At 35.0% G+C, this 21712-nt stretch overlaps 3 protein-coding genes across 3 annotated transcripts; 1 reads left to right on the forward strand and 2 right to left on the reverse strand.

Moving 5' to 3' along the window:
* Nucleotides 1-316: 316 nt before the first annotated feature.
* On the reverse strand, nt 317-5466 carry ccdc181 (coiled-coil domain containing 181). Its single transcript, XM_079382603.1, has 6 exons — nt 5345-5466; nt 4078-4196; nt 2630-3541; nt 2375-2521; nt 1577-1734; nt 317-1471 (listed from the first exon to the last, which is right to left on the reverse strand). Exons 2-6 carry the CDS (start codon nt 4177-4179, stop codon nt 1300-1302), a joined length of 1491 nt encoding a protein of 496 aa, XP_079238729.1. The 5' UTR covers nt 4180-4196; nt 5345-5466; the 3' UTR covers nt 317-1299.
* A 565-nt stretch (nt 5467-6031) lies between these two features.
* Nucleotides 6032-12227, forward strand: cpox (coproporphyrinogen oxidase). The gene is made up of 7 exons (XM_079382612.1): nt 6032-6689; nt 8080-8223; nt 8460-8570; nt 8673-8814; nt 9212-9430; nt 11050-11154; nt 11531-12227. Exons 1-7 carry the CDS (start codon nt 6149-6151, stop codon nt 11613-11615), a joined length of 1347 nt encoding a protein of 448 aa, XP_079238738.1. The 5' UTR covers nt 6032-6148; the 3' UTR covers nt 11616-12227.
* An 842-nt stretch (nt 12228-13069) lies between these two features.
* Nucleotides 13070-20445, reverse strand: prrg1 (proline rich Gla (G-carboxyglutamic acid) 1). The gene is made up of 4 exons (XM_079382630.1): nt 20385-20445; nt 19795-19846; nt 17776-17936; nt 13070-16544 (listed from the first exon to the last, which is right to left on the reverse strand). The coding sequence occupies exons 2-4, from the start codon at nt 19805-19807 to the stop codon at nt 16071-16073; spliced, it is 648 nt and encodes a 215-aa protein (XP_079238756.1). The 5' UTR covers nt 19808-19846; nt 20385-20445; the 3' UTR covers nt 13070-16070.
* Nucleotides 20446-21712: the final 1267 nt, after the last annotated feature.

Raw genomic sequence — 21712 nt, forward strand, 5'->3', positions numbered from 1 at the left:
CTGCATGTCAAAAGTTTGGAGTAATTACAATGTTTTTGAAAGAAGTCTCTTAAGCTGGATGCATTTATTTGATCAAATATATATAAAAAAAAAAAAAAACAGAAGGATCATGTGACACTAAAGAGTTCAGTAATGGCTGCTAAAAATCACCTTTGCTATCACATAAATAAATAGCATTCTTGTAAATTGTAAGAAACGAATATTTCACAATATTACTGATTTTTCAGCAAACAAAAAATATTCCAAACTTTTGATCAGTAGTGTGCATGCAATGATGTTTCAAGGCTTTTTTTGTTTTATTTATTTTTTATTTATTCATCTATGTTGAGGAGGTTTTGGGATTCTTGTGGGATTAATGATAATGTTCAAAACTATTTTTATTTTTAGATGTCTTGATTTCTATACATATGTGAAACATTTACCTTAAGTACAATATTTAAAAAAAGACTTCACAAACACAGAATGATGCACATTAGACAAGGACCAACTTATTATAATGCCTGCCTATGAACTTTTCATCAACATTCAGTTATCATTTTGAATGAATAAGGCAAAGTGTATATCCATTTTTTAACATTTTCATTATTTTAAACACAATTTGGCCTTTTCTAGATTTTTTAATGATCCTGTAATTATTAAATATATTTTAAAAGTAAATATATTCCATATAGTTTCTCAGGTAAAATGAGGGCATAAAAGATGCGTGTAAAAATAATGATGAAAGAAATGGTGTTTAAAATAGTTTTAGATAAAGTATAAACATTTCCCAAAACATTTTAAGTAATTAAAATCTTCATTGATCTGTAGCTTTGGGCCTGAACTGCTGCATTAATATTGTTCCTGCAGACTGCAGTAGCTGTGTAGCACACTAATGCCCACAGCGGACACGTGACAAGTCTACAGGGTGGCCAGCTAAACAAAAAATGAGAATATCTGGTGATTCAGCAGTTACGCAAAACTCCATTAAATCATCTTAGAGTAGCAATTATTTTAAGTGCCTAAAGCTGTTGGAACAGGGATATCCACTCGAGCACCTGTTTGATCTCTGTATATCAGAAAAGGATGAATGGAAAATTAATAAAAAGAGAGCTCCCGTTTGTGTTCCTAACCACATGTTCTTTCATCCACTGTATCATGGAGATGAGACAACAGAACTTTGAGAAGTTCAATTGAACAGTAACCATAGATACAGATGAATAAGTGTCCCTTGAAGCAGTAACCAGAGTGATTGCTGAACTGGAGGACCTTCAGTTCAGATCCTGGTGGTAACAATGGTCATGTGTGTATATTATGAGGTGATCAGTAGCGGTATCCATAGGGGTCACTGAATCGCAAGGGTTTGATGTCATTGACAGTGCAGTGGAGGTCATGCATGCGTCTTGCTCTGCGCTCTTCCAGCATGAGTCTGCGTGAGCGCTCTCGAGCTGCCTGCTGTTCTGCTCTTTTCTCTGTACGCTTTCGTTTCAGCCACCTATTGTACAACAGAGCAAGAGGGAAATGCTTTCACATTGGATTTAAATACAATTCTCCCTCTGTTTCCTGATTTTAGAAGAGCAATATATGGTGCTAAACTCACTGTCTGAAGGCCTTCTCACTCTCCTCTCGGCTATGCAGGCAAAAGCCACTCTCCTTTTCCAGTCTCTTCATCTCCTCTATCTGCTTGTCTTTGAACTGCTGTTCCTGCTTTTTCTGGAGCCAATTTTTATAGGCCTCCTCTGGGTCACCACAGTCCCTCTGGCAAAATTACAAAAGCAGTCTGATAGTCTGTTTAATGCCATAAAGTCAAAAGTAATATTTAATGAGATTAAATTGTGAAAAAAAAAAATAATAAATAAATATATATATATATATATAGAATATATATATATATATATATATGTGTGTGTGTGTGTGTGTGTGCATATATATATATATATAAATAAATAAATGCTTTTTTTTTTTACTTTCTACAAATTAAAAGAATTCTGAAAATGTGTCACGGTTTCCACAAACTATTTAGTGGCACAATGTTTTCAACACTGATCATAATAAGAAATATTATTATTATAATAACAAGAAACATCAGCTTTGTCATCACAGGAATAAATTACATTTTAAAATATATTAAAACATAAAACAGTTATTCTAATTTCACAATATTAGTATTTAACTTATTTTGATTAAATAATAGAAGTATAAAACTATTATAATAAAAATATAAAATAATATTTTATGAAAAATTTACAATGTATAAGGTAATTATTTTTATTTATACACACACACACACACACACACATATATTTATATACATAGCTCATAGCCTTTGTGTTTTATGCAGAGGAGGGGGGCTTGGCATCACAATTACTGGTTAAACGGCTCCCCCTGGTGGACATACCCTGTAGTTCGTTCTTTCCATTTCCTGGGCTTTCTGAACTCTTCTCTCCTCCAGCAGCTGTTCTCGCTTCCTCATAAGCCATGATCGGAAGGCTATCTCATTCTCCTGACGCTTCTGTTCCTCTTCCTCTTTTTTCTTCAGCTCATCCTGAAAAGGAACCAGAAGAAGCAGAAAGGAAGACAGAACAAAAACAGGAAATTACATCAGTTTTTATAATACATTACAACATAAGCTGATATTAAAACCACATCATACCTCTTTCGCTTGCCTGTCTCTCTGCTGCTGAAGTTTGGCCAGTAACTCTTTCTGCTGTGGTGACAAAGTAAAAGTAGCATGTGAAGGAGCTCCATTTGCAGACTGGACCCTGCGCTTGTTGCCATGAACCCATGCTCCCCTTTGGGATGGCCTGGCAGAACTGGGTCTATTTCGGTGTTTTGGTGGAGGTTTGGGGAAGTATAGAGTCTCCCTGCCAGGAGGAAAAGGTGAGGTAGAATTTTGCCTTGGTGAGGAGACAGGACTCTTGCCGAGATGGAGACCAGACTCACTTTGCCGTGAAGATGCTCGCTGATTGTCGCTGTGAGAAACCGGCAAGGGAGGAAGCAATCCTTGACTTTCCATCTCCTTTAGACTCACCAGATCAAACTTTCCATCTTTTTCAACCAAAACCCGTCCCTCCTTCGTTCCCTCATTATGTTCATCCTCAGGCTCTCCAATCCCGCTCTCCTCTCTCGGAGAGATCTTCAGTCTCTGCATTTGTCCGGACACCACTTGCTCTTCCTCTAAGTCCCCATAGGAGACACCGTTACTCTCTTGAGCGTCAAACTCTTGTGCAGGCACCACCAGGTCAACCAGAGTGTCTTTAAACTGCAGCCGTCTGCGCCGGCTATGGTCTGGAGGATCCTGGTCCTGGAGTTGTTTGTTAGCCTCTTGAATCTTATCCAAAATATATTTCTTTTCTTCATCGAGGTCTTCATCGCTCTGTAAATGTGGAGAGGTTACAAGGACATCCCTGTCGGGATCTAACACACCCTCTAATGGCTCCATTGGCGTTGGCCACCTTTCATCTTCTTCTTCATTAGCCATTTCCTTGTGTTTGTGTACATCTTCTTTATGCTTATCTTCTTCAAGCTCTTTGTCTATCTGAGCTTCAATGTCATCATCAGGATCCTTTGTTGGAGAAAATAATGTGTTCAGATTGAGAAAATCACAATAAAAGGAGTATTGCATTGTGTGAGTTAAAGGTATAGTTTACCTCTTTTAATATATATATATATATTGCTGGTACCCATTGACTAATGTTTGGGAAAAAATACTATTAATCAACAGGGAAAATAAATTCTTGAGTTACCCACATTCTTCAAAATATCTTCTTTTGTGTTCAGCAGAAGAAAGACACTCATAAAAGTTTGGATCAACTTGAGGGTGTGTAAACGACAACAGAATTGTCATTTTTGGATGAACTATCCCTTTAAGGAGAGCATGTTTTCTAAAGGCTGAATCAGATACATAGAGTGTATGTGTTGAATAATGCAGTGCCATGAGACATAGTTCTCTGGGTGAGTGAAAGTGTGTATGGATCTGTGTCAGTGGGGTCGATTTCACACACACAGGTACAGCGTCTGTGTAATGGAATACCACATACCAGAAGACTGTCTCAGAGATATGAACCTGTTTCTGGTATCATTACACATTCACTCACCTACCTGTTCCTCACTCTTGCTCTCCTCACTGATTAGCCAGTCCAGGTCTTTCTCAAAGTCATCCTCATACTCATCCGAAGTGTTCTGGGCTGCAGAATCACTCATTTTCTCTTCACTTTCTTCTAAGACACAGCAAATGAAAAATGGAGCACAGAAAAAAACATCTCCCTTCTGCTTCCAAACAACGAAGAAAAAAACATTTGAATTTAAGCAAAATTATCTGTTTTTGGATGTAAATGATTATATGTTAAAAATTTATAATGATTAAAAAAAATATGTAATATAATATTTAAATAATAATTTGGCCATTTATTAATGAATGCTAGATTTTATTTAGACCAATTTATTGATCATCCTTAATTCTCACTTTAATTTAGTTACATAAAAGCAACTACAATTATATAGGTGACGTATAGAAAGACAAATTGCATAAATGTACAACACATTTGGTTGTAGCTAGGGTTATGTAATAAATAATGTGCAAATGCATTAGGGCTTTAGATTCAAACCGTTTGGAGTCTCATAAATTTGATGTCAAAGAGTTTCAGAAAGCGAAACACAGGAGTGTAGACATGGAAACTGACCCCTATGAGCAGCAACTGACCCATAATGAGCAAAGGGTTTTATACTTAACTAAAACTAAAACCTGTAAAAAAATAGTCAATTCAAATATAATAACTCGATTTAACTTCATGTAGCTTATTAAAAAGAACTAAAACTAAATAAAAACTAACTTAAAATATAAAATAATAATGCACACAACTAAATTACTAAAATGAAAACGCAAAATATAATTAAAAATTATTAATTGAAATAAAGTATTAATAAAACTAATAGTATCTCAGTGACACTAAAATAACACTGGTCTACAGTGACAATTAAAGTAACAATATTCTACATTGTTGTCCAATAAAAAAAAAATCTAATTTTAATTCAAAATTGTTATTGTTTATTTTTATTTTTTTTTTTACTATTTTTTTAACAGGCTTTGCAGACACAGTTTATATATTTAAAGAGGGACTTTATATTTCATGTATTAAATGCCATATATGGCATTCCACTAAATGCACTGCAATGCCTTAATGATTATAATGTGAAATTTCTGTGATAAAATAACATTTTAACGAACATTAAGGCTTATATTTAATCACAAAACCTGGTGGTCTTGTCATTGCATGATATAGTTAACCTATCGTCTGCTTTTTCAATTCAGCATTATTTACAATTCAGCTTTATTAATTTCCCGCGCCTGAATATGTATGCAGCTTACCTTCAAAACTTTATTATGGTGTTGCCTCGCGTTAAGTGCAAAAATAGTGAATGGTAATTCATTAGCCGGCCTATTTATTCTAGAGATCTGGTCTCTACGCGCACCTGTGCATTAGAGAGTAGGTCGCTCTAATCCTCTGCTGGCCTCAGCTTCAAAGTAGCATGTAACAGCTGTTGCCATAGAGACACACAACACGGCCTGTAGTGACAGCGCGCGCATGCGCAGACTATTTGTAAATGTAGAAGGGAGATCCAGCCAGATTTTATCTGTGATACAGTTAGTGGAAAAAACAATAAGATACAACAAAGGATACTTTGGTTTGTTTGGCAAAATCGTTATGAATAAACAAGTTTATTTCCTTAAATAAGGTGACGTAAGCAAATAAATAATTTTCTACGTTTATTAATTGTACTTTACATGCTTTGGCAATATTGGAATTACTGTTAAATATTATTAAAAGCTATTTATAACAGGACAGAGTATGAATAATAACCTTAAGGTCACTATATTATTCAAATGTTTCTTCTTTTTTTTTATCTCGGAAGTATCACGAATGGCTCGCATTTTCACGTTTATGGTAAATGTAGTCCCAGTAGATTAAATAAAACACAGTTCGTCGGAGAAAAACTCGATTTCCCATAATACACCTCGACTCGCATATAAAAGTCACGACACGCCTCCGCGAGCAGAGTTGTTGGAGAAGCTACGTGCAAAACTGCATATAGTTACTTTACGCCCATTTATGATCCTCTTATCAACTAGCAGCTTGTGGACCGATACAGTTGTTGTCGCTCAGTAGACAAAATGACTTCTATAGCGTTGTGCACAATAAACAGCTCAGCGAGATCAATAACAAGACTGTGCCAAGTGTCCCGCTCTGCGCATGGTACAGCTGATGTCCACTCTTTCGTAGCCCGTTACTCTACCCTCCGTAAATGTGCCTTTCTTCCGGGAGGAAAATGGTCATTCACAAGAGCAGGAACGAGACAGATGTCTCAAGCATCGCCGGGGAGGATCTCACTCGGACGGTACGGTAAAGGTGTATTTCTGGCTGCTGGGGCAGCAGCTGTCACCGGGGTCCTGACGGCAGGTGTAAGTCACTTTCAGCGGGCCGAGATGGCAACGAAGATATCCAAGGTTGAAGAAGAAGAGGGGAATATACGGGAGAGATCCAAGTCGTTCATGTCTCTACCAGTCACTGACATCAAGGTCTTAGAGCAGAGGAAAGACGCGATGTCTACGAGAATGGAGATGCTCATCATGGAGACACAGGCTGCATTCTGTAGAGCCCTTGAGGAGGTGGATGGAGGCTCGTTCGGGGTGGACAGATGGAGTAGGAAGGAAGGTTAGCTCATTTCTGCTGCCATACTTCACTAATATAACGTGTAACTTTTTTATTGATTTATAATGATATGCTCTATGTGTGTTTCATTTAAAAACATTTTCAGTGATGCTATGAATAAAACATAAAATATTTACAATAACATAATAGTGGCACACAAGGCTTAGATAAAGTAGAGCAAACATGATGGTCCAAAGTCCTAATTTATGTTCGGGTCTGTTACAGGTATATGGGGCACATTTCAACCACATACGTGGAAAAATAATCATGTTTTGGTAAAAAAAAATATATAATAATAATAAAAAGTTGAAATTCTGAAATAAAAAGTAGACATTTTGGTGAATGTATAAGTTTTTATAAGATAACTTTGACTTTATAATAATTTCGACTTTTTAGAGAAAGTCACAATTATGACTATTTATCTCATAATTTCAACTTTTCTCACTCTGTCTAATAATTTTGACTGTCATGATTTTTTTGTTGTAATTTCTACTTTTTATCTCGTTATGTATGTCTTGTTTTTATGTCATAATTGTCATAATTTCTACTTTTTTATTTCTTAATTATGCCGTATAAGTTGTCCCAGATGACATACTATGCACCTATACGATGCACTATATACTCTATGAATTTTATAAGGTCATTTTGTCATCCAACATCAAAATCAGAAATGGACTTCAATAGCTTATGAAAGACCTTTCCTAATGTTCCTTTTAAAACCATAATGTAATTGATTAAGTGTCAGGCTTACTTCAAAACATTTCATATTGACATAATTGTATTAATTGATTATTCAGAATTCATTTTAGGTTTTTATTGTTGCATTCTAATTATTATTAAGCTCTCATTGTGATAAAGATGTTTGCTCTATGATTATATAATATAAAAATCTGCTATATAAAGTTAATTGGGTAACACTTTATAATAACTGCACACTATGAATCATTAATTAAGCATTAGTAAATACTAATTTCATCTTTTTTATAAAGCATTGTTCCAACATTAATAGGCATTAGTAAGCAGTTTATAAATACAGCTATAAATGTGTTCTTGAGCATATCTATAATGTTTACTAATTGTATTTTCATAGTTTATTAATGACCAATTTATCATTTCTAAATTATGTTATTTACAAACCAGTTATTTAGGAGTTGTCAGTGGTTCAATGCTTTATAAAGGATGAACTGACTATTTACTAATGTATTCATAGCGTGCAGTTATTATAAAGTATTACCGTTAATTGTTCCATAGGTCAGTGATTCCCAACTAGGTGTTGGAATTTGCTTTAAGCTATAAAACATAAACATTAATTCATTAAATATTAGCTAGGAGATTTGTGCTGGTGTTACATTGTAACAAAACCGATTGCATGTTTCTCTTGTGTCTAATAAAGGTGGTGGTGGCATCAGCTGTGTGATGCAAGATGGGAAGGTTTTTGAGAAAGCGGGTGTGAACGTGTCTGTAGTGTTTGGGAACCTCACTGAAGAGGCCGCCAAGCAAATGCGCAGCCGTGGAAAAGTTCTGAAAGGGAAAGATGGTGAGAGACTGACTTCCTATTTCGAGGTGAATGCAGAGTGTGTGACTGAAACCAGTTCCTTATATCTTTAGTTCTTCTTCTAGATTTTAATTTTGGAATTAGTTTGAACCGGCAGTGGTCTTAAGGAATTTACTGTGAAGATTTGTCATGCCTCGTGGACTTGAGGGTGATTGAGAGGACGTGACTTGATGCTTAATTTATTGTTTTTACCGTTTAGCACTATCTCTGTGTTCCAGGGATGCTGCCGTTCTGTGCCATGGGCGTGAGTTCAGTCATACACCCAAAAAACCCCCACATTCCCACAGTGCACTTCAACTACAGATACTTTGAGATTGAGGAAGCAGACGGTGAGTGTTCTTGCCAAGTCATTCGAGGCTGTGAGAAGAGAGATGTTGTTATCTGTGACCACCACCCATCATGTTCTCTATCCATCTCACTCCTTGTCACAGGCACAAAGCAGTGGTGGTTTGGTGGAGGAACGGATCTCACTCCTATTTATATTGATTTGGAAGATGCCGCCCATTTCCACAAGACTCTGAAGGAAGCATGTGACAAGCACCATCCTAAGTATTACCCAGACTTCAAAAAGTGGTAGGAATCTCATTGCGGTTGTGTGTAGTTTGAATGGGGTGTGTTACAGCTGTTATGGGTGTGAGGATGTGTGCGGTGGATGAGTGTTTTATCTCCTGGGTGGATTTGAACTGTTCAGCAATGATAAGATTTCCCATTATTTGCTGCAGCTATTGTTTTGTTTTTTTGTGAGTCAACACTTTTGTTTTAAGACATCCCTTTAATTTTCTTTTCAGTTTATCATGAATGAGACAGATGCTCATTTAAAAGACAGTCTTTAAAATCTTTGATTACTAGTGCTTAATTTTGGTATTTTATTTTATAATTTTTAAAAAATTTAATTTTATTAAATCTGTGATTAAATGGATTTTCTCCTTAAATGTTAAGATTAGCACCAGTATTTTCTTTTTCTCTCAAGGTGTGACAATTACTTCTATATCCGTCACCGAGGGGAGACGAGAGGCATTGGTGGGATCTTTTTTGATGATTTGGATTCCCCCAATCAGGAGGAGGCCTTTAATTTTGTGAAGAGCTGCGCTAAAACTGTGGTGCCTTGTTACCTGCCCATTGTAAACAAACATCTAAACGACTCCTTTACCCCTGAGGAGAAGGACTGGCAGCAAGTCAGGAGAGGCAGGTTGGTTAAAGAGGGAGTCCATACTGATGTAGAGTGATATATGTATATATATATATATATTTGTATATATGTGTGTGTGTATGTGTGCATGTTTATGTGGTTTATGAGGACACAAATTTGTATAATGACATGGGTATGACAGAGGTATTACAATATGAAGGTGGTTTATGAGGACACTGCCTATGTCCCCGTAATTCAAAAGGCTTAAAAAACATACTAAATGGTGTTTTTTTTTTTTTTTATCTAAAAATGCACAAAGTCTCCTGTGAGGGCTAAGTTTAGGTGTAGGGTTGGTGTAGGGCAATAGCACACATAGTTTGTTCAGTATGAAAACCATTACGCCTATGGAGAGTCCCCATAAACCACAAAAACCAACATGTGTGTGTGTGTGTGTATATATATATATATATATATATATATATATATATATATATATTTATGTGTTTAGATTCGGTAGTATTTGTTTTGAGAAATTAATACTTTTGTTCAGCAAAGATGCATCAAATTGATCAAAAGTGACCAGTAAAAACTTCCATTGTTACAATTACAAAAAAGTTATATTTCAAATGAATGCTGTTTTTGAACTTACTATTAATAAACATATCCTGAAAAAAGTATCATGATTTCCACAAAAATACTGAGCAGCACAACTGTTTTCAGCATAATAATAAGAAATGTTTCTTGAGCATCAAATCGGTTTATTACAGTGATTTCTGGAGGACCATGTGACAAACTAAAGTAATAGATATGAAAATGCAGGTTTGCAATTACAGGAATCAATTATATTTTGAAATATATTAAAAACAACAAAATTCAAATTGTAATATTTCACAACTGTACTATTTTATTGCTTTTTAATTAAATAAATGCAGCCTTGGTGAACATAAGACATTGCTTTCAAAAAATTTTTAAAAGCCCCAAACTTTTGAACAGTAATTATATAAATATATTAGTGCTATCAAACAATTAATCGCAATTAATCGCATACTAAATAAAGGTTTTTGTTTATATAATGTATGTATGTGTACTGTGTATATTTATTAAGTATATATAAATACACAAACATGCATGTATATATTTCAGAAAAATTTTAGTTTTATATATTAAATATATTTATTTATAATATAAATTATATGAATATAAATATAGACGTAAATACATGTAAATATTTTCTAAATATACTGTATGTGTGTGTATTCATATATACATAATAAATATATGCAGTACACACATATATTATGCAAACAAAAACTTTTATTTAAGATGCGATTAATCGTGATTAATAATTTGACAGCACTAAAATATATATTTATTGATTTATATTATAATGCTGAAAAAATATTATATTGCCAGCAACATACAGACTTGCATACGAAAAAAATATCTTAAAATATACAAACAATTAAACTACTGTCTTATGCAAATTCAGATGGTCTTAAGTCGTTAAATTTCTAAAATAACTCAATATTAATAATATTCAATAGTCGTTATTATTCTATATTTTATAGTTATAACTACATTTGTAATTGCTTGTTAAGTTTAGTTTGATGTTTGTCGTATAATATGTCTGTAATATATAAGTGTTCGGCAGCTAACCAAACTCTCTTTGTGTCTCTTAGATATGTGGAATTTAATTTAGTTTATGACAGAGGGGTGAAATTCGGCCTGGCCACACCTGGGTCTCGCATCGAGAGCATCCTGATGTCCCTACCACTTACTGCTAGGTAAAGGACTTTGTATTTTAACGCACTTTGTATCCTTTTTAGCTTTTTAACATTTAGCAAACTTTTTTTACTTATATCATTTAAAGTTACATTTTTAAATTGATTTTTTTTATGTGTTTCCTGAGCTCCATTTGTAACACAAGTAAAAGTTTTTCCACACCAAACAGATTTTCACAACCATTTCCAAAAATGAGCTCGTATGATAACCTCAAACAATAAAGGAAAATGGGATTCCTCATGATATAACCCTTTTAAAAACTCACAGTAATGGTTTGAAGTAAACTTCTTTCTTTAGAGTCTTTTTTTAAACTATCTTTATTGTATTAATCTATTGTTTAATATTACTAACTCACTAGCCATAAATGTTTCATTTCAGGTGGGAGTACATGCACGAGCCAACAAAAGGCACTAAGGAAGCCAAGATCCTGGAGGTCTTACGGAACCCTAAAGAATGGATCTGATTGAGAGGAAGACCAGTTTAACTAGTCATCAATATTGGGATTATTGGATGGGAATTGTGAAAATGGTGGGTGGGTTTTTCTCTGGATTAGCTCAGTGATACCAAACATATCAGCAACTTCAATAAGTACAGCATTCACTAAAACAGAAAATCAGCTTCTCAGACAGGACACATTGTCATCATTTGACTCATTGCTTTTGCTGACTGACTGCAGCTTGGCTGTAATGAACTCTCTATCACTGCCATTGGCTGTATGGATGCACTGGAGATGCTGTGTTTACTCCTGTGACAGTGTTACTTAGTTACAGCTTTGTTTCTGCTTGCACTGCTTTAATCATGACTATTGGTGTATTCGAAACCTGTAATGGCTTTGGTATGCTGTTTACCGTGTGCTGATGCAAGCGCCATGCCATTATTGCTTTTCTTACCCTGTTCATTTTTTTGTGCCTCACTTCAAGGTTGTTTTGTCCTGTCGTGTGCTAACATATCTTTATCCTTGTATTTCTGTTTTTACATATTAAAATAGGAATCAGAATTAGGAGTTTTCTCAGAACATTATAATGTTGATATTCTGTGTATTACGAAACAAAATAAAGTTTTTATATGTGGTTTTATCTGGTGTACTTATAAATCTGTTCAATAAAGTAGTATAGATGATCATAAACCTAAAAAAATATTCAGTTCTGAGATGCTATTAATAGCTTTTCCTGATATAAAAACTGCATGGTATAGTTTATATTAGGCATGGTTAATAATATTCATCTGATGTCTTCAAGGCAACAGAACATACTTTGTGTCCATTGCTTGGGCAAGTCACAGCAAGTCACACAACATTAATGGGATGTTGAAATTACACTGAACATTAAATCTGAAGTTTGTAACCTGTTTGGATTTGTCACATTTAAAAGGGAATACTGTAAGACTTTGTATATTTTATATATATTAGATATTTATCATATGGTCATAACATGACAATATAATTTTAGACTTGTCATACAAAAACGGAGCATGGCAAACGATGATAAACGTCATACGTACACTACCATCTGTTTTTTAGTCAGATATTTTGTTTTTAAAAGTCTCTCATGCTACCATTAATGATGTTATTAAAATTTACAATAACAAAAAATCATATATTTTAAAAATAAGATGCATTCCCGTGACAGCAAAGCTGAATTTTCAGCAGCCAGTACTAACATTGATTATTGTAATATGATTTGTTACTCAAGAAATTCTCTGTACTATCAATGTTGAGAACAGTTGTGCTGCTTAATAGTTTTGTGGAAACCATGATACATTTTTCTTTGAATAATACAATTAAACAGTCATTGAAACAATTATTTGTAACCATTTTTAAGTCTTCATTGTTACTTTTGATCAATTCTCTATCTTTGTTAAATAAATGATTTTTTTAAAATATGTATACTTCAGTGTATAAGAACAAAGTCACAGGAGTGAGGGCCAAAAACCCTTTTATTACAAATAAAAGTCAAGCTCAATCATTACAAAAAATTAAATTTCTTAATACATTTATATATACACATTATCTATCTCTGAGTAAGGCTTAAGCAATAAACACCACCATAATCACTCTTAACTACCACAGAAATATCAGCCTGCACACGTACAGCAACATCAGTCAAAGTCTGCCAAACTTGTAACATCATCAGACTGTATTTCAAAAGACGGTAGTCTTATTTCACATTACCTTTAAAAACACAAACAATTTTAGGCAAAGTGAGACTGTTTTGATTTTCACAAAGCTTTCTTGAGTTAGTGCTGGTGATGAATTTTCTTGCATATTTATGTCAGCCGAGCATGTTTTGATGAATCGAGAACTGTAGAAAGCCAAGAAGATAAACCAAACAGCATTTGCCATTTTTTCCTCTAGTAATTTATCACATCTTACACATCAATTAATATTCCTTTACACATCAATTAATATTTCTTTACAAAGAGCAGTCGGTGCCCTAAAAAGTGCATTCACTCATACGTACAAATGCGTTGACTTTTCCATTATGTTCTCTTTCCTTCATAACCACACCCACACCCACAGACCCATAAACACACTTTCCTGATATTTAATACTGAATATTTCCTTGAGTTTTCCTTCTAATTTTTTAGGGGACTAGGACTGCTTGTTCCCATAATTTGATCCTAATCTGGTTTTTGTTTAGTGTAGCTGAGCCTGAGGTGCAAACTAGACTCTTGAGTAAGAAACCAGGAATAAATGCTATGAGGTAAACGGTGTCCGCTTGCTGTTAAACACACAAGACAAGCCCAACCTGATAGTTAGTGTCAAATATCCAAAACTGTTTTTAACAGTCTAAAGAGACATTTTAAGAGGAAAAATCAGTAACACTTTACCTAAAGTGATAAAGTGTTAGCAAAAAGTCATTTGTTGTGGGAGGAGAGTTATACTTTGTAGCACACTCTATTTATAAAGTTACTCAGTTGCCACTAACACTTGCATTGTAAATGCAAACATACCGCAATTCTGACCTAAAACCACAGTGTGAAAGCAATCAAACAATCAAACCATGTGTAAAAACAGCCTTCGACACATTCAAAATATACCAGAATTCAGTTAAAAACAACCAGCATGGTAAAGGTAATCATAAATGTTATTTCCCGACATTCTCTAAGAGGTTAGAGAAACAAATTAAAGTTAAAGAATTTGAATTCAAGTTATTTGCCCTAAAACAAATCACAGCTCAACTCAACTGCACACAAAAAGCATGCTTCTTGCTCCTTATTAATTACCTCCACAATGAACAATTCATCTTGCTTGTCCTAGAACTCCCAGCTCGGGATGCTTAATATGCCCGTTTAATCCTTGGCCACAATAAGAATAAATTTCACAAGGCTGTGACCATGTAAATTGCTCCAAAGCTATGGAGAGAAAAGAAAGCACTGTTGCATAGAAACCATGTTTTGCCATTGAACTCATTGTGGCTTGAATAAAATGGCAAACCTCAAACCACACTTACACAATACAACAGTTCAAGGAATAGTTCACCCAAAAATGAAAATTTGCTGAAAATTTACTACTCACAAGCCATAGAATCGTTTGTTTCTTCATCGCAACAGATTTGGAGAAATGTAGCATTACATCACTTGCTCATCAAATGGATCCTCTGCAGTGAATGGGTGCCGTCAGAATTTTTCACTGGAATTTTTATTTATTATAGAGGACTGGTATTTTGGCCTGAAGCAATGGTTTAAAACATCTTGATGGATTTGTTTCTTACAAACATGCAGCTTTTCACTGCACAAGGTGTTAACTGATGGACTACAGTCATGTAGATAATTGTGATGTTTTTTATCAGCTGTTTGGACTCTCATTCTGACGGCACCCATTCACTACAAAAGATCTATTAGTGAGCAAGTGATGTAATGCTAAATTTCTCCAAATCTGTTCCATTGAAGAAACAAACTAATCTACATCTTGGATAGACGGAGGGCGAGTAAATATTCAAAACATTTTCATTTTTGGGTGAACTATTCCTTTCAGTATTGTATTTTCCGTAATGCAAAACCTCACACACGTTGACTTTGTGCCCACTTAGTCTGATTCATCATTAACAACCACGATGCTACATTAAATCGGGATTGAATTTGTTTGGTGAACGTTATCAGCAATGTATTATAAGCAAATTCAAATGGTTATCCATTTAGCTGAAATGTTACCAACATGCTAACCAAATCTAACAACACCGTGTTGAACACCTCAACTAGTGGGAAAGAAAAATCAACCCAATATCAATATTTCATTGAGGCTGTGAGTCCAGTGCATAGTGACTTCTATGCAATTCTATAGAGATAGCCTAAGCTTAGATGGCTATTGATAAAGGTTACAATAAACCTTGAAGTACAGAATATCAGTAAACATTCAAATTTACAACTTCCTGAAAATATTGTGCATTTTTTCCTCTGAAACTGAATATTTACAATTATATTTTTTTAGTTGTCCCACGAGAAGCCACAACTGACCAAATATTCAGTTAATTTCTAAGATGTTCTAACACTCATAGGACTTGCTAACTTGGAAGAATGGCTACTGACATTACAGTACTTTGTCACGGGATTTGGGCTTGGATTAGGATTCATGCTGTTATGAGTTCTAAGAACATCTCTGAAATCAAAGCAATTCAATGTTCAACAACGTAACGGTACTAAGAATAATGTTATTGCATAAGTTCTTTTCTCTTCACATTAAGTAAAGAAGTTTAGCTGTTATGCTAGTGCTGGAGTTGAAAAGCCTGTAATTGTTGGAGTGAAGTTGTAAAAAAATACTTCTAGTACTTAAAAATAAACAGCCAAAGCATGTTCAAATCCCGCAAAAACATTAGCTATAAAAGAGAAGAGACACAGCGTGTAAGGAATGACAGGGTTTACAGTATTGGTATCAAAACGCATCCCTACATGAGGCTGGATAACATGCCTGGAAGATCCGTCACTTTCCCTGGGAGATGATAACAGTGTTACCGTGGTTACTGATGATGTCTTCGTATTGTGGTGGAGGCTCTGCTTCAATCTGTATATCTGTATGGCCCACGGCTTCTTCGTATGAAGGGGGCGGGTCACCCCGACTGCCCCGCCCAGGTGTGAGGTCAGCACCTGGGAATGCGGGACTACTGTGGGCACTGATCTCTGAGTGAGGACTGATGTCAGGATGGTAGTCCCGACCCCACTGGTCCATTGACACCACTGATAGGGTTGTGTCTCTTTGTGGGCGCCCAATGGCAGGACTCTGCTGGGATCTTTTGCGTGAGTGGCATCTCCAAACTGTGATGGAAACCGCAGCAATGAGCAGCAAAACCAGCAGCAAGGGTAAGATCAGGTACAGGGAATGAACGCCACCGGCGATGGACTCCAATCCTCCAGGCCTCGGGCTGCTTTCACGCTGATACTCCTCCCAGAATCGCCTCTGTAAGGGTGAAAAAACACAATTAGCACAACAAAGTCATTTGTATTGAATACAAAAAAACACACCCTCCTCAATGTCATCAAGACCGATAATCAAGACTTTGCACACCAACACAAAGCAATGACTCTGCACCACAGAACTGACCTAAAAATGCCTTTTGAACTACAATTCAGTTCCTGAATTTGAATTAAAATAGCAAACATGATGTAGAATTGCATTTCACAATGTAGGAAGTATAAATAAATAAATTCAATTCAAAAAGAAATTATGGAGAAAATACATTTTTAACTTGTAAAGGCAAACTTTGAATCTTGACTTGTTGAAAAGTTTTGAAGAAAGTTTAAAAAGCCCTGAAGTTTGAAGGACAAATGGACAGAGAGAATGACAGACAAATTGAAATGAGACCTTTTAGAAATTTGCATTCAGTTTTTCTATTTAAATTAACATTTGTGGACAAGGGTGGAAGAACACTTCATTGTCCAGAATGTATTACATTTGTTACAATTTAGTACATTCTTCTTCCAATTCAAATTTTAATTCAAATTCCAATTCATGATTCAAAAGGAAGCCTGAAAGCTTGAGGCTGAAAGGCTCTCTGAGGTTTTACACCAAAATAAAATCTTGACGGTTTAACATTTGAAAATGAAGAAATAAAGAGTGCCATATATATATATATATTAATCTTTTCATTTTAAAGTTTGACGATAAAATAAAAGTATTGTTGTATTTTTCTTAAATTCTTGATTTTCTTTATTTCATTTAATATTTTTATTTAGTACAAATAATAAATCACAATATTAATAATTATATTCACAATTATTATTGGCCAAATGTGCTTGAGGGCTTATCTACAAACAAGCACATCAAACCTGTAGTGATTTTTTAAATCACAATCGTGAGAGAGAAAACAAAAATTATTATATTTTTGCCCCAAATCATCCAGCCCTACCCTGGACTCAACAAGTGCACACATTACGTAAAAACATACTGACTTTATCACTCTTCTAATATTTTGTATGAACAGGGTAAACGCCCACAAGCACACAACTCAAACATCCTTAATCTGAATGAGGCATAATTAACCATCCTGCGAAAATGTGTACCCACTAAGCCTTTCCTGTCGAAAATGCTCACTTCCTGCCTTGAGGAAATACCACGGAGTGGAATGACAGAGAGGAAGTTGTGTTCAAGTTCAAGCAAAAACATAAGCACCCATCTACTCCAAACTCACAGTTTTCTCATCATTCTCAAACGCCTCCCTGGCTTCTTCATAACTGCAGATTTCCTCCCTGCATTCTCGCTGGATGTTCCCTTGTTTCATCTCCTCCAAGAAGAAGTTTGCTCTCGGGAGCCTCCGCAACACCGAGTGCGCGGCATCTGCTGGCAGGAACACTGGCGGAGATACAAAAAATAAGCATACAGCACAGAAACAAGGAGGGGGGCTATGACCGACAAAGTGATGTATTTTAAATGCCGGTTCCTCCCAGGCACAGGGAGCTTGTGAAAGAGTAGCCTACGGTTCCTCAGCATTGAGAGTGGGAGAAATAAAACGGATGCTATATTGTGATGCATAATTATCTGATTAGGCATGGATTCAATATAAGAAGCACTATTTAGGTCAAGACCCCTGTTAACAATCTGTCAGTGGTGGTCAGTAACGAAGTAGCTTTACTTCGTTACTGTACTTAAGTACATTTTTCAAGTATCTGTACTTTACTGGAGTAGTTTTATTTTGAGTAACTTTTACTTCACTACATTCCAAAGCATAAGATCGTACTTTTTACTTCACTAAATTTCATAAAACATAACGTTACTCCTTAAAATATATCACGTGCTCCAAGATGCAGAAGCGGTGTCTGATTCATGAACAAACTGATTCTTTTCAATGAACCTGTGAAATCGGTTCGCAAATCACAACAAACGATTCAACTCACTGATTCAAATGATCCGTTTAGAGCGAGTCTCCAGTGAACTGAACTCACAAGAAAGAACCGGGAGATCTTCTGAGCGAAAAGTAAGTTACTATTGTCGAATTTTAGGATTAATTATTGTAACTGAAAATCATATTTAGGTCAAAACTGTCAGTTGTTTGTGAAGGGTGATCTATTTAAGCCCACTGAAATGCTTGAATGCAAACAGATCAATGACAGTGTCTCTATGTTTTAGGTCAAAAAATGAAACATTAAAATAACACAGATTAAATAAAATAACTGATGCACGTTCATATTCCCCGCTGCTGTAACGTTAGCAGTTTTATTAAAATGCTACGCATCTAGCCCTGTTTTATATTATCAACAGTATACATTTTTATATTGTTTAGATCAACTAGCCGAGTAGACAGATATGAATGTTTATTCATAACCATACTGAAAATAAGTAAATATTGTTAGCTGATGCTAACTGTCTAGCTAGCAAGCTTGCTGGTGCCAAGTTGAGGAAATTTTTAGATATAAAGTACAAATATTTTTATTCAACCACCTAGATAGATTACATCTGAGGGAACAGAACATGGCAACTACACCACAGACAAGGTTTGAGAAGAAAAAAAAAATCATTATGAAAATATAATTATATTTTCCTTTAAATGTTCTTCCTAACTTCAGGCCTAATTCTCGTGTCATATGTGACATTCTGCAAAACAAGAAACTTTAAAACACTTTTTTTCTTACTGGTGAAAATTAGATGGTCAGATCAGTTTTCTCTCAGGTTCATTACAATGTAAGCTTCACAGTGAACATTACTACATCACTCTCATCAATATAGGCCATATCAACAACAAAATATATATCTTGACTCCATATAGTGGTTATTTTGGGAAAATCCCAGGTATTTTGAGCAGTAGGATTATAAAAATATGTGTTAATATAAAATTAAATCAAGTAGTCTATATAAAATTGCTAAATAAATCTGTACTTTTTTACTTAAGTACATAAAAAATTGAGTACTTTTGTACCTTCACTCGAGTAAAATTGAAAGCAGTACTTTTACTGGAGTAATATTTTATAATACGTATCTGTACTTTTACTCAAGTACTTGATTTGTGTACTTCATCCACCACTGCAATCTGTGACTAATACTACTGGGAAATTACTGACAGAAAGATGCATCACCTTTACGTGACATCCATGAGATCACAAGCTGGCTCAGCATACACGCCCTCTACATATCATGGCAACGTTAAGAAACACAAAACGGCATCCTTGAAAATATCACAGTCTCTGGCAGGAATAAAGACTATAAAAAGACTCACCGGCTCCCATCATTCCTGCAGCTTTTCAAAGAGGGAAACTGGACCTTGGGAACTACAGAACAGACGAGCAGATTTAATCAACGACCACCCATATACAGTATATCACTGTAATATATTCTCAAAACAAAGTCAAAACAACAGCAATATTCTCGATGGAATTCGGCTACAGAGCGGTGTCCACATGTTAAATCACAATAAACAGCACAAATCTGTCCAAAAACATAAATCATTTTGTATGGCTCAAGGACTGTTAGCTTATTAGCATGTAACGTACAGGACAGTCAATCACTGTCAGCACACGAATAAAAACAGGTACGTTTTTGACAAGCACAAAACTGTTATTTCACTATACAGAAATGTAAACCTCCCGACTCGAAACGTTAAAAAAAACATGGTAGGCATATAAAAGTGTTGGTTAATCCCTATACGTGATGAATCTCGACTGAAGCTTGTCGATGCGGTTTTATACACAAAAACGGCACAAATTAACATAACCATCGACGCGACCGAAGCTATATGTTTTGTATATAATAATTAGAAAAGACTGCGACTTTAAATTAGATTAACTAAAATAAAGAACAACTGTTTACCCGTTCCACCCAAACGCGTACACCGTTAGCCCCAATGTCCTGATTTGGCGCATGCGCAGTCAGGAGTCAGAATGAACTGGATAGGAAGTTAGGAACGAACATAGTAAACCGCTGACGCGGGTTTCGGCTTATGGGGTGTAATTACAGAACAAGATTCCTTCTTTTGTAAATCCCTTTTTTTTTGTAGATATATGAGACAGGAAGGGATTTATAATGTTTATATCGGCTTTAAGGAAATAATTGCTTGCCAGAAAACGCAGTGAATGTGAGAAACAAGTGAGCCTATATTAAAGCATTAGTTAAATTTAGTTATGATGAACAGTTTATTCCGCCGGTCGTGTATGTGCTTCAAGAGTAGCCTATAGGCTACTATCAAAATGATTTTGTTTTCGTGTAAAAAAGTAAAATATAATTGTACAAAATAATCAAGTAGCCTAGCCTAAAAGCAATTAATAAAATGAAATATCTATATTTCAAAAGAAAGTAAAAGGTAGCCTAAGCTAATAAAGTAATTAAATTTAAACAAAAGTTATTAAGATAAACAAAAGATGAAGGATGTGTTATAAGTGATGGACATACATTTACTGTCCCTGATATTGTGGTGGACAGACACGTGTACTGCTATCACAGTAATCTTGCTCATTTTCTCTGACACATGTATTAATCAACAGGGATTCACTAAATAAATTTGTGTCTTGTTGAACTATTATCTTGAATAATGTCTTTTTGGGGGCTATAGCATTCGTTTTCTTCTCGGCAATCAATGATGAGTTGCTAGAAAGCACATTTGGCCTATGATGTCTTAAAACCCACTTTTATATTTTGTACATAAAGGTCAGATATACCCAGAATTATATGTATTCACTGACTCAGGGGGGAAAGCTTTTAAATGTGGCTAATGTTAAAAAATATAATATCAAAAATGTGGCTAAGGAAAGTTTGATTTTTGAATATCCAACCTTGTAGGGAACTGTATGAAACTGTCCATTTTTTTTTATGTATTCAAGCTATTTAATGTGTCATAATATTGTGTGCTTTATTTACAGTTACTTCTCTTGATTTAATGTTTGCTTATTTTGTTAGACAAAAAAATGCACTTATAACGCTAACAAAAATGGTCCTGAAAATCCGTACACATTAATTTCTGAAACAGGCATAAGAATGCAACACACACACACAGTATCTCATTCTGTCTATTATTACTGTCTCTTTCACAAAACCCTTGATAATAAAAAAATAAATTAAAAAACTTCTATTGACCTGACTAGATGAGAGGAGAAAAAGGCGGTCATGTCTTTGCAGTGGAAAAAAACATTGCCTTCAGGCAA

This window comes from Barbus barbus (assembly GCF_936440315.1).
Source record: "Barbus barbus genome assembly, chromosome: 28".
Taxonomy (NCBI): domain Eukaryota; kingdom Metazoa; phylum Chordata; class Actinopteri; order Cypriniformes; family Cyprinidae; genus Barbus; species Barbus barbus.

Bases quoted from the DNA above. Each gene is read 5' to 3' on its own strand.
- cpox (XM_079382612.1), top strand. From the start codon at position 6,149: ATGACTTCTATAGCGTTGTGCACAATAAACAGCTCAGCGAGATCAATA. The intron at 6,690-8,079 runs GTTAGCTCATTT...TGTCTAATAAAG, and splicing joins CAGATGGAGTAGGAAGGAAG to GTGGTGGTGGCATCAGCTGT. The intron at 8,815-9,211 runs GTAGGAATCTCA...TTTTCTCTCAAG, and splicing joins TACCCAGACTTCAAAAAGTG to GTGTGACAATTACTTCTATA.
- ccdc181 (XM_079382603.1), bottom strand. From the start codon at position 4,179: ATGAGTGATTCTGCAGCCCAGAACACTTCGGATGAGTATGAGGATGAC. The intron at 3,542-4,077 runs GTAGGTGAGTGA...TCTCCAACAAAG, and splicing joins AGAGCAAGAGTGAGGAACAG to GATCCTGATGATGACATTGA. The intron at 2,522-2,629 runs GTATGATGTGGT...GTTCCTTTTCAG, and splicing joins GAGACAGGCAAGCGAAAGAG to GATGAGCTGAAGAAAAAAGA.
- prrg1 (XM_079382630.1), bottom strand. The intron at 16,545-17,775 runs GTGAGTTTGGAG...TCACCCTTACAG, and splicing joins TTGAGAATGATGAGAAAACT to AGGCGATTCTGGGAGGAGTA.